This window comes from Macrobrachium rosenbergii, chromosome 47 (assembly GCF_040412425.1).
Source record: "Macrobrachium rosenbergii isolate ZJJX-2024 chromosome 47, ASM4041242v1, whole genome shotgun sequence".
NCBI classification, from domain to species: Eukaryota; Metazoa; Arthropoda; class Malacostraca; order Decapoda; family Palaemonidae; genus Macrobrachium; species Macrobrachium rosenbergii.
In genome coordinates, this window is record NC_089787.1 from 41,847,879 (window position 1) to 41,860,713 (window position 12,835).

At 35.4% G+C, this 12,835-nt stretch overlaps 1 protein-coding gene across 1 annotated transcript; it reads left to right on the forward strand.

Moving 5' to 3' along the window:
* Window positions 1-1,179: 1,179 nt before the first annotated feature.
* LOC136830914 (thiol S-methyltransferase TMT1A-like) lies at window positions 1,180-10,516 on the forward strand. Its single transcript, XM_067090887.1, has 5 exons — window positions 1,180-1,487; window positions 8,108-8,271; window positions 8,635-8,769; window positions 9,072-9,190; window positions 9,547-10,516. Exons 1-5 carry the CDS (start codon window positions 1,180-1,182, stop codon window positions 9,805-9,807), a joined length of 987 nt encoding a protein of 328 aa, XP_066946988.1. The 3' UTR covers window positions 9,808-10,516.
* Window positions 10,517-12,835: the final 2,319 nt, after the last annotated feature.

A 12,835-nucleotide genomic window follows, 5' to 3' on the forward strand; every position in this document is an offset into this window, starting at 1 on the left:
AGAAGCACTTCAAATGTTAGTTTTATAGCCTTTAAATTTGCAGCTCCAAGGCTACACTATGCTTGAAATCAGGAACTGAAAAACTGAATCTTTCGAGAAAAAAAAAATTATTTTCTGATTGTTATGACAGTGTGGATTGAACAATTAAGATGGAATACACTTTATAAATCTCAGAATATTTCTGCAGTATTTTGTGTATGACAAGTTGACTGACTTCTGCGGTTCTCGCAGAGCCCCTTCGGTGGAGTGGGACTGACTGGGAAAAATGAAGAAGCCGAAGAACAAACCGTATCTAAGTATGAGTTGCATGTTTTATAAACTCAAGACCTCAAGACCAAGTTATTTTTTTTTTGTTCCTTATAGTTTAAAATATTCCTAGGCCAATTACTTTGTTAATTTTTTTCATTTAGGAAACGCGTGCATGGCCAGGATTTTATTCATCTTTTTCTTCTTTGCGATTTTTTCTTAAATTCGATTTCGAGGATCCTTAACGGAGTGTCTCACAGATGAATTAATGATAACATTAATTATTAAAAGCTAAAACCTCAGTGCCCTTTTCTTTCTAACGACAAAATACATAAATCAGACACACACTGGCCTTTAAAGATTTAACAAGATTAGTGCGTAGATACAGGTCACACTCTCCCTCTTTCTCTCAAGCACGCGATATTCAAATTAATTATAAGTAAAGTAATTTTGATATAATTTACTGAAAAGGATGTGGGCCACATACGTTCCGATCGAATTCGAAGCCATCGCCTGGTAAGCAAGATCGAACGCTGTCCTTGAGTTTAGTCTGACGTATTATGCAAATATTAACGTTATGCTTACCTAAATTGTTTATTTGTAAGTTACGAAAATAACAGACAAGAAAATTATGAATGGTGTGGTTTTAAGTATAAGCCTTTTGATATAATTATATGCTTGTTAATCGAATGCTATTTCCCAACCAAAGTTTTACATTCAGAAGACAAATGTTTGTTTGTTCAAGTTATCATAATCTACCTCATACATGGCAACAGCTGTGTAGTTGTTTAAAATGTAATTTCAAAACGAAAGCGCTTTTTTAGTTGTTGTTGTAATGGACACTTCCCAGCATGAGAAAATTAGTAAACATACACCAGCTTTTCTTAAGCCCTCATCGTGAAATTCGTGTGATTATTGAACCCGTCTGTTACTATGAATTCCCTTCATGATATCAGCAGAAGATACCAGAAACTGCCTTGCTTACGTAGCCCCGGATGGTTTCACTTGAACCTTGGTGACGAGAGCATATACGGCCGGCGTATCTCGCAGTTAGCTATTGGAAATAACGTCATGTTGAACGTCGTGACTGATGTACGAAACTTCCCTCTCGAAAGCTTTGGCAGATATTTTGAAGCTGTATCAGCTTTTGTAATAAACAACAAAACCGCATGCATCTATGGCGTCGGCGTTATTGTTCTCACTACATGCTCGTACACACTTCTGAGAGATATCAGGAAGAGGTAACGAATATTCCGTCAGGTTTGGTTGTCAGTGAATTGCCTTGTTGTTAGATTACTGTCTTTAATGATGTGCTAATTAAGGTGACGCACCCCTATTATCCACGTTAAAGCTGGACACTTAGTGATTTTCAAACACAGACTCAGTAGTAAGCCAAACATACTCAAGGTTCTCATCTGCTATAAGTGAGGTGGCATTAGGCCTATGGTGCTTGTTTGCATTCCATTCGATAGTCAGCACATGAGAAAGGGTGTACACAACCATCATTACTACAGAAGCCGTAAGAGTGTAGCGTGTAAATGTGAACTTTAACCTTCTCCCTTTCAGTGCTACGGGGAGTGTGTAACGTCACATTTACGTAATAATACTCTCAGGTAACACATACCCGTCTACCGTAAAAATAACAGCCAAAAGTGCGTGTAGTTTCTAGTTTACAATGTGAATCGTCATCAGGCAATCCTCTGATAATTTGTTTGCACAGATGAATGTGTCGAATAAGTAGAAAGAACAAAAGGTATGCGAAAACGTCTTGCCATTCTAATTGAAGCATTCCAATTCAGAGACAGGCAAATTTATCATCTTGTCTTCCGATTCAAAGAAAAAGCATAAGCTCACACACACACACACACATATATGTGTGTGTGTGTGTCAGTGCATACATAAATATATATATATATATATATATATATATATATATATATATATATATATATATATATATATATATATATACTGTATATATATGACATAAGTCGGCATTGCACTTGGTGTAAATTTCATTTATGCTTTTTGCATTAATGACTATTTCCATGAAACGTCAAAGACGTGTATAATATATATATATATATATATATATATATATATATATATATATATACATATATATATATATACACACCATGTGAGGTATATATATATATATATATATATATATATATATATATATATATATATAATATCAGTAGGTTTAGGGTGAAGGATCAGTCCTTTATTCCTTTTCAAAGTACTTTATTGTTGCTGCGACGTTTCAGGACGAAAGTCCCATTTTCAAGCAATAAAAATAGAAGTTAAAACTTAAAATAACAACTCGGACTAAAATTAAGTTTAAAATACATATGTGTGTGTGTGTGTGTGTGCAAATAATATAAAAGTACAGTACAAAGGATAGGAAGGATTAACTACCATAAGGTGCTGAAGGCACAGACCGAGTGACAATTCGAGCCGGGTTCAGCCTCGACTTAAACTCACGAGGGATACAGAGGTGTTGAGGAAGACTGGGTATTTAACTGTGGAACTAGATGTTTAATAAAGAGTGATTCCAAGATTGCTAAATATTGTTCGTTAGGAGTTTGGCCTATAATTTTAAAATCTTTGTAGTTTGTCATATTTACATTTCTTTGCATATTCACGTTTACATGAAAATTCAGGATTAGTCAATTTGACGCCTGCTCTATAGCTAACGCCTCGATGAGAGTCCAACCTCACTTTCAGTAACCTCCGTGTGGAGCCGACGTACTTCCCAAGATTACATCTAGGGCAATTAAATAAATATACGGCTCCTGAGGTCATTAGTGGATCACGTTTCTCCTTATGTTTAAATAGAGATCTAATACTCATTGGGTTGCAGGGTATTAGCTTTAATTCAATGGCAGGTAAAAATTTCTCGACTAACAACTTCAATTCACTATAGAAATTTAGGTCATGAATAAATGGGACACTTGCATATAATCGTAATTTTGGTACTGTTGGTATTTTAATTTTAGGATGGAAGCTATTGTTTAAAAATTTGCCGAGGTGTTTATAAAAAAGTTCAGATGGAAAGCAATTGTCAGTGAAATATTGGTGGAGATAGGTTATTTCACTGTGAAAAAGATTCCAATCAGACGTTATGTTAAAAGCCCTATGAAAGAGCATAGACATGGAGTTTAGTTTAAAATGATAAAAGCAGTTACTATAAAAATTTGAGCCCAGGCCGGTAAAAGTTTTCTTTCTAAAAACCGTGGTGTTAAAATGATCATTATATTTAAAAACTGTTACATCTAAAAATGGCAGCTTATTTTCATTTTCATATTCAATAGTAAAATTAATATTAGGATGTACTTTATTGGCATAATCAAGAAATTTGTCAGCTTGATCTTCATCTCTGAACAGCAAAAAGGTATCATCCACGTACAGTACCTACTATAAAATAAGGGATGGTAGGCCAAAGGACAATTGTCCAGAAGGCTATGCGCTCCTCCAGGGAGCACATAAAAAATGTTTGCAAAGGTGGGACCCAAAGGGGATCCCAGCGCCATACCATCAACCTGAATGTAGGCTTTACCGTTAAAAACAAAGGCTGTGTTCTGCACAGCGAGCTCCGGCAATTTTCTAAAATCCGTGAGGTTAAAATGATTAAAAGTGGCATCTGGGTCAGTAAAAATACGGCTAACAATAATGTCAATGGTTTCTTCTACCGGTACATTAGTAAAAAGAGACTCCACATCCATGCTGACCATAAATAAGTCTGAATCCTGGGGTAAGATTTTTTCTTTAAAATGTTCTGAATTCTTACAGCTATAGTTATTCGTAGTTAAAGGAGCTAGGAGAGGTACCAGAAATTTAGCAATTTTATAATTAGAAGTAGCATAAGAGGTGAGGATGGGCCTCATTGGCATACCTTCTTTATGAATTTTAGGTAGCTCAAATATCACTCCATATGAGGCACCTGTACTATATATAATGAAGTATAAGTAGTTTCACTAATGATTTTATAATCTTTAAGATATTTCAAAAATAATATAAATGAAATTAATAGAAAGCGCAATGTCGTCTTCCCCGGTGCTCTTATGTCGTTCCCCAAAGTTATTAGTAGTTTGCAAAAGCAGACATTAAAAATCATGCAATATCAAGGAGCCGTAACGCACCCAGGAAAAAATGCCAGACAACGAAAAAAACTGACTTTCTTTCTATTGTCTAGTCTTCCAGCATATTCATTCTCTCTTTGTATCTGGATTTCTTATGCGAACATGAACGAGCGTTCCGATATGGAATGGAAAGTTCCTTCATCCATCATGACAATGGATAGCGCCTCCATTGTCGTTGTCGAGACATGCCTCTGATGGTTCGATCTTTTGTCATCAAAAGATGATAATTCAGAATTGTTAGCTCTCGAAATGAAAACTTGGCCTTTTTAAACGACTTTCTCTTCTCTTTTTTTTCACTGCAATTATTCATTTACTTCTCAAAATATAGATTAACGCAATTAGCTATAGAATATACATACATACACACATATATATATATATATATATATATATATATATATATATATATATATATATATATATATACAGTATAAGTATATATATATATATATATATATATATATATGTGTGTATATGTATGTATATATATAGACCCTATTAATATTTAAGAATTTGATAACTTGTATGAAAGAAATGCAAAGCTTTATTAATTAGAGGGTGAAAAATTACAATCAGGAACCGTAACACAGCAAATTCTCGGTACACTTTGCAAATTAAACTTTTCCTATTATCATTTTCATATATACAGTACACACACACACACACACACACACACACACACACACACACACACACACACATATATATATATATATATATATATATATATATATATATATATATATATATATATATATAATGAGAGAGAGAGAGAGAGAGAGAGAGAGAGAGAGAGAGAGAGAGAGAGAGAGAGAGAGAGAAATTATATGACCATAGTTTCAAGAAAACTACATAGAAAAATGGGATTTCGAAGAAGACTTGCTATTGCAAACAGCTACTAAGATTGAAGGCGTATATTCCCAATTTAAACGTTCTTCAGTTTGGGAGCAACAGTCTTAGATAAACTCGGGTACTGGATTAACCAAGGAGAGGCTAAGGGCATAAACAAGGATCATATACTGAGTTTATTCAGTGTCTTTAAAATTTACTTCAAACATCTTGTGCAGAACGGGACAAGTTTATAAACACCTAGAATTAAATTAATATTTTTCATCGTTACCTGTATTGATGCAGATTCTATGAGATTTCTAGTAACAATATTGTTGCATCTCGTTATTATATTATTATTGGATCAATTAATTCTATGTGATTTTTCACTTAGCTACAGCAAAAACACATTATTCTTTTGGCCATTTCTAACAAAATACTGGTATTTATGTTCATTTAGAATATTCTTGTTGGCTTACTGTAACATTTAAATCCTTAATGTCTATCCCAAATAACACAGTATATAATGGGATTTCATAAATAATAATGCTACTCGGGCTAAGACAAATTCTTATATGCATGTTTCTACAAGGTTATGTGGAATAGTGTTACCATTACACTGAATATTTCAACCTTGATTTCACAGACTCAAAGCTGATGAAACAAGGTAAACTGACGTTTTGTACAAAATATCTTCACAGCTTTATTGTAGCAAGTATCCCAAATATTATCTGGCCAAAATGATAACGTTCTTTTTGGGTATATACCTGAGTTAAAATAACCTCACAAAATTTACTGGTCCCTTATTAGCATAACATATAACAATATTGCAGATTTCTAGTTACAATAACAATATTGTAACGATAAACCTATTATAATCTGCAATACTTAAGCTAACAAATGAAAATCAAATTTATTGAAGTTTATGTCTGTATAAGATTATCCCCATTTTGCGCAAGATGCTTCAAGGATTTTCAAAAGCAAAGCTAAAGAAACTGTCCTTTGCCTCTACTTCGTTAGTCCAGTACCCGAGCTATTCAAAGATAGTTGTCCCTAGCATGATGATCTACCTAAAATATGAAATTTGTAAGCACACTAAATGGTTTAATACTCCTTTAGAATAGAATATAGAATTTAGGCCAAAGGCCAAGCGCTGGGACCTATGAGGTCATTCCGCGCTGAAACTGAAATTGACAGCAAGAAGGTTTGAAAGGTGTAACAGGAGGAAAATCTCGCAGTTGCACTATGCATCAGTTGTTAGGAGAGGGTAGAAAGTCAGATGGAAGAATGAAACACAATGAAAGGGGTTGCAGCTAAAGGCCGAAGGGGCGCTGCAAAGAACCTTAAGTAATGCCTGCGGTGCACAGCATGAGGTGCATTGACGGCACTACCCTTCTGCTGGGAATACTCATTTAATCTTAGCTGTTCTTTGTAAAACCACGTCTTTTTTGTAATCCTTTTCACCTCTGTGTACGCGGTTTGCTTCAAATGCCTTAGAGTTAAGATAACAGATCTTGCACTCCAGTTTCAATTTCCCTATCGCCAAATACTCTGTTCATCAAAAACGTATGCAGACATACACACACACATACATATATATATATATATATATATATATATATATATATATATATATATATACATACATATATATATATATGTGTGTGTGTGTTTTATATTTTATATATATATATATATATATATATATAATATATAACATACATATAAAGGATCATGAAATTAGGCTATAAAACCAAGCAGTGGGGCACTTCGACTATTCAGCGCTTCAGGCATTCAAAAGAGGGAGCTGGAGTGACTGGACAGCAGGGTAAAGATATAAAAAAAATCAATGAGATAAAGTGCAAGGCTCTAAAGATAAAACTGGGAAAAAGCCCCAAGGTAGTACTAAAAGTGATAGTTAGACGTTGGACAGTATGCTGGAAGAAAAGAAGCGAATGGATGTAAATGACAGGGATAAGAAGTGAGAGCAGATAGGGGCCAAGGGACGCTAAAGCATCCTATACTTATGCCGGAATGGACTAGGTACAATGACGGTAGAATACATACAGAGTAAGTATATATATATATATATATATATATATATATATATATATATATATATATATATATATATATATATATATATATATATATATATATATATATATATATATAAACATTGCATTACCATACTCTCACACGGTATTTTTAACTGTTGATCTGTAGGGGAGCCCAGTGTTCAATTAAACTAAAGGCATTAGCCCCTTCATACGCCTGAAAAAAGGCTCATGTGCTGCGCGTCGAAACTCTTACACACTACGACTTGCAAGTTGCAATCCTAGCTTTTATATATATACTGTAATATATATATATATATATATATATATATATATATATATATATACTTATATTTATTTATTTATATACATATATGTATGTGTGTGTTGTACCCATTACTTTCCTTACTTTACATTTTTCAGAATGCCGTTATTTTGTATCACTGAGCATGACAATATCATCTGTTAAGTTGTGGTTAGAGTTCTGTGTACTCCCTGAATCGAAGGACTAGGGGCTGTTACACGAGCAAACTTCCGACTTCTTGCTGGTAAACATAGTAATCAATATTAACACTTTGAAATCGTTCACCTTCGCATTTGTGTGACATTACCATAACAAAATGCATGGCTTCAGTTTTGTACCATTACAGCAAAAAAAAAAATGGTTATTTGGTTTAAAGTTTCCTGCATGACGCTAAGATCGCTCATGTGACGACACCACATAAAATTAACAAACCTTAGAGCACAACCTTGTAGGTTAGGTAATTTGAGGAAAATTCTAAATAATATAACTAAGTACTCTGACTTGACATCGTTCCTTCTTCCCCTCAGAATATTCGTATGGGTGAGCAGCAAGTCAGATAAAATCAGAGACGAGAAGAAGTACGAACAATTTCGCTTGAAGCTTGTGGCACCCCTGAAGTCTATCGTGTCTCACGACCCAGCACTCAGGAAAGAGAAGAACATCAGGATCTTAGAAATAGGAGTGGGATGTGGTCAGTACATTTCATACAGCTTTTTAATCGTAATAGAGAATTTTCTTCGCAAAAAGATCTTCACTCTACGTCATATGAAGAGTTAAAGGCTATGAAAATCCCCATGTAAAAATATACAGACACCATGAAAAACATATCACGATAATGTAATGAAAGATGTAAAAATACAAAATATGAAGGCTTGCGTGTTTTCTTGAAAAATGCATAAATTATTCTTTTGAAAAATGCGTATATTATTCTTTCAAACTATTTTTCTAAATTATTGTGTAACTTTCACTTTAACTGTACGACACGCTGCAATGTTTATTACTATACAGCGTGTTGGTATGCTGAGTATTAACATGTAATCCTTAATATTTGCAGGTGATAATTTAAAACATTACCCTGATGGTGCTCACTTGGTTCTGGTCGATCCCAATCCCCATTTCAAACAACACTTCACCAAGAAGCTGACCGGTAACCTAAAGATAAATCCTGAAGATATCATCGTTTCAAAAGGTTTGTATATTATGCTTATTGTAGTTAAAAGATCCACAGTTGTACATGCATACGTATATTTGTAACCAAAACATCACTCCTTATAACCGCACCAATCCCCAACCCCGCCCATTCTCTGCCTATCTATTCTTCCAAAACTATCTTAACCGTACCAACCGGCTGGGCACTCTGCCACCCCACAAAGTAATTTGTACTGTTATTTAGGATAATATAGGCTATTAAGTATTTAAAATGAAGCGACAGAATAATTCCGATTCTATATGAGCAGACCCTTTAGTGACTTCTTTCCACTCCTTCCCAAGGCGAGGATATGGATGTCGTACCAAGCGAAAGCGTGGATGCAGTTGTCGTGTCTTTGGTGCTTTGTAGCGTCACTGACGTCTCCAAAGTCCTACGTCAAGTCAAAAGGGTACTGGTCCCTGTAAGTGTTATTTCAATTTCTACCATTATGCTACATACAGTATATCTGACAGCATGTTTCCCCGCCGCTGATAACCAAGACAGTTTCATTCGCTTCTCTGAATTCGTTTCTCGAGTAAATAAAATAAAAATAAAAAACTCAATTTTAAATCACCCAACAAACCATGTTTCCTAAGAAAATTGGTTATTACCAGATTTAAATATATAAAGACTGTTATTATGAAAACATACAGGTTAATCGATTTACTAAATACCGTAATAAGCGGAATTTCATCATCAGCTTATAACAACTAATAAAATGCTAATGCAGTACAATGTTACGACTGTTAAAATAACAAAATGATGCTGCATCGACAGGGTGGAAAATTCCTCTTCATGGAGCACGTGCATGAATGGGACACGAAGACGTACAGAGCTCGTCGTATCATCCAGTCTCTTCTGACAGTCACAAGAATATGGCCTTTCCTCTTCGAGGGTTGTATTCTCAACAGAGATCCTCTTCCTCTCATCAGAGCAGCCGGGTTCTCACAAGTGAAGGCCGAGTACCTCTACGCTCCTATTCTATGTACTGTATTCAAAGTTGGTTCTCCACATGTCATTGGCGAGGCTACTAAGTGAGGCTTTTAATTTCACATTATGCAATATTTTAGCTTGAGTAGCCTATATACAGTTCGATCTTGTGTGTTCCTTTTTCTTCTTTAAATTTGCCAATGAAGATCATTCAAAACCTTTAGTAAGATAGTGTTGCCCAACAACTACCATCCACCTTTACAAACGCTGAGGTTTATAACTGCAACTGCTGTGACATGTGGCAGGTGCTTCAAGAATCACTGTGCCGTTGCAAGTTGCCATTTGTGGTTTACTATTACTTCATTGTATGTTTTTTCGGCCGTATGTTTACGCTCTATATAATTATGACATCTTTACCAACTATGTACATTAAACAAAATTTAAATGTCTTAATCTCCTTCCACTGATGGGTTGCAAAGAGCATAAATTGTTGAAGAGAAAAACTGTTAAAGAACACGTAATCTAAGAAATTTCTGCAGAGGCATTAACAATTAACAGCGAGAAGAGAGAATGGTTAAAAAATGAATTTGTTTAATGAAATAGTGGAATCTATCAACATAAGGAAGTCTCATAGCACAAAATTGAAGGAATATTATATTTTCTGGTGATGCAAGTGTTCAATGTTTTCATCGGTGTCAGCAAAAGCTCTAGCATTCTTTAAATGAGGCGACCTGTAGCTAACCCAACTCGTGGAGGGTACATACATCTTTATAACAGCATTATTGGAAAGTCAAGCTTTAAACTGGTTATGTCATTAGGTGTATCATTTACCTATTACATCAGTTGAACGCTTAAATATAATTTCAAATGAAGGATACCTTTTTAGGTGTCACTATCAGCTCAGTAGACAGTAAGAAAGGTTCTTTGCAGCGTCCCTTCAGTCAGTGCTGCACTGCCTTGTCTTTTATTTTACGTCCGTTCACTTCGGTCTCTTTTCGCCTGGTTGTGTATATTTACCTTCCTCCTATTTTTCCCTCTCATTTAAGAACAAATCTTTCGGGAAAAATCCCTTAGTTATAACAATTTTAAATTTTGCTGTAAATATCGGTCAGGTCGTTACCCGGCCCCTTCCCTTAGGATCACCTGATACCAACATTCAGTTGCAAAGGATATACTCTAACCTAAGCTAAATTCCTACCTAACCAATACCACGCAGCAGCAGCGTCCTACCTGACTTCCCCTTCCTCCACTCCGTGAACCAGTTAAATCCCACCACAGACACGAACGTTAAGAAGCACTGCAAGCTTAGGTGCTGCCTAGTACAAATTATCAGTAAATGCTGTAAGATTCCATAAGATATGCCACTTTGCCTAAATTTCCCTCTGAATAGCTTGAAAGACAAGGAAGACCAACATTTTATTCATCTTGAAAACTCGTTTCTGGCCTACAGAACTTTACTCACGAGTGTATGTGAAACATTGATAGGCTGATATGTTTCGCCTCTCCTGACTATCTCGCAGCGGACGAAATGTTCATGTGAAGTAAAAGAAACAGTGCTAAACGAATGCAAGAGTATATGCAGATGAAAATAGCCTAAAACAGAAAGCACTTGACAGAAGCCAATCACCAAAATGAACTAATAAAAATGAAAGAAATGGCTATCATGAATTTAATAGAAAAAAAAAACTTCAAATCTGTTGTAAGAGTTCAGCGCCGAAAATCATTTTAACATGAGTGAAATGGATTCCACAGCAAAAATCGTCACCTGAGAGACGGCCGCACGAAGATGTTGACTATAATATAATAATTCGTTGACTGAAAAATTTAGAAAAGGTACATATAATACAGTACAGCGAGATCATTTGAGAAATTTACCGAGGTAACGGAAATTTTACCGTCTTTTGCTTATATTTTTGCTTTCATTCCCGATGGGATGGTACAGTACTAAATACGGTCACACGGTGTCCCGCGGAACTTTCGCCATGTGTAAAAGTACCAGCCCCTCGGGAATGAACGACAAAACATATACGAAAAACGCTAACTTCTCAAAGTATCTCACCTCTGATGTATTATATACGTCATTTCCATATCGTTTGGTCAAATTATATTAATGAACATTATCTTCATGCGGCCGTCTCCTTACCATTTATTTACCTTCCCCTGCAGGCTAGTAATTAGACAATCTAACTGTGATGATTTGCAAGGAACCTATCTCCCAAGTCTCATCAAATTTTGTCGGTACGCCTTAGAGGCATCCTCCTGTTAGACACACACACACACACAATCGTTTTGAAGACTAAACATGCCATCTTTGTTGGCAATGTAGCAAAATCATGGCTTTTGGGAGACTGTATTACATTACTCTGCGAAAAAGGAGGTTACTTCTACAGTAGGTGACCGAGACCTGGGCGACTTACATACAACCCATGCTGCATACCAACACGAGCGCTTAATTGAGCCTAGAGACTGCCTACCATGAATATCCTCGATAATGATGCTCCACATACCCTTGACTGTCGATTTTTATACTCTTCACCATGCTCGAACTATCTATATATTTCACCAGACTATCAAAACGACGATCCCACCCTTCCTGCCTACAAGTTTGGGTTATCTAGGCCGAAAGTACCATTTTGTGCTTATATATAATTTAGTACATGCACATGAAAGAGAAGTAGACACGTTTTTGTAATATATATATATATATATATATATATATATAGAGAGAGAGAGAGAGAGAGAGAGAGAGAGAGAGAGAGAGAGAGAGAGAGAGAGAGAGAGAGAGAGAGAGAGATCTGACTTACCATTTACCCGGAGCTACAGTATTGAATATATTCCTTGAACACGGAGCCCAGTTTCACAGTTCGTCTTAGCCTATGTAGTATTCGTAAGTTACTTCTTTTGCCATGTGTTGTTTTTCAAATCTAACTTGTCAATAAGGTATGATCCTCTTAGTGTTTTTGAGTAAAAATCACATTTAGTTAATCTTTATACATATTTTCTCTCTGTAACACACATCAGTTTCACTTGGCACTGAATCAAGTTTATGCTGGCTAGGCCTACAGTCCAATATGTGAGCCTCAATAACGTAAGAAAATTTCCATATACTGAACCGCTTATGTACAGTATAGCAGAG

Bases quoted from the DNA above. Each gene is read 5' to 3' on its own strand.
- LOC136830914 (XM_067090887.1), top strand. From the start codon at position 1,180: ATGAATTCCCTTCATGATATCAGCAGAAGATACCAGAAACTGCCTTGC. The intron at 1,488-8,107 runs GTAACGAATATT...TCTTCCCCTCAG, and splicing joins CTGAGAGATATCAGGAAGAG to AATATTCGTATGGGTGAGCA. The intron at 8,770-9,071 runs GTTTGTATATTA...CTCCTTCCCAAG, and splicing joins AGATATCATCGTTTCAAAAG to GCGAGGATATGGATGTCGTA.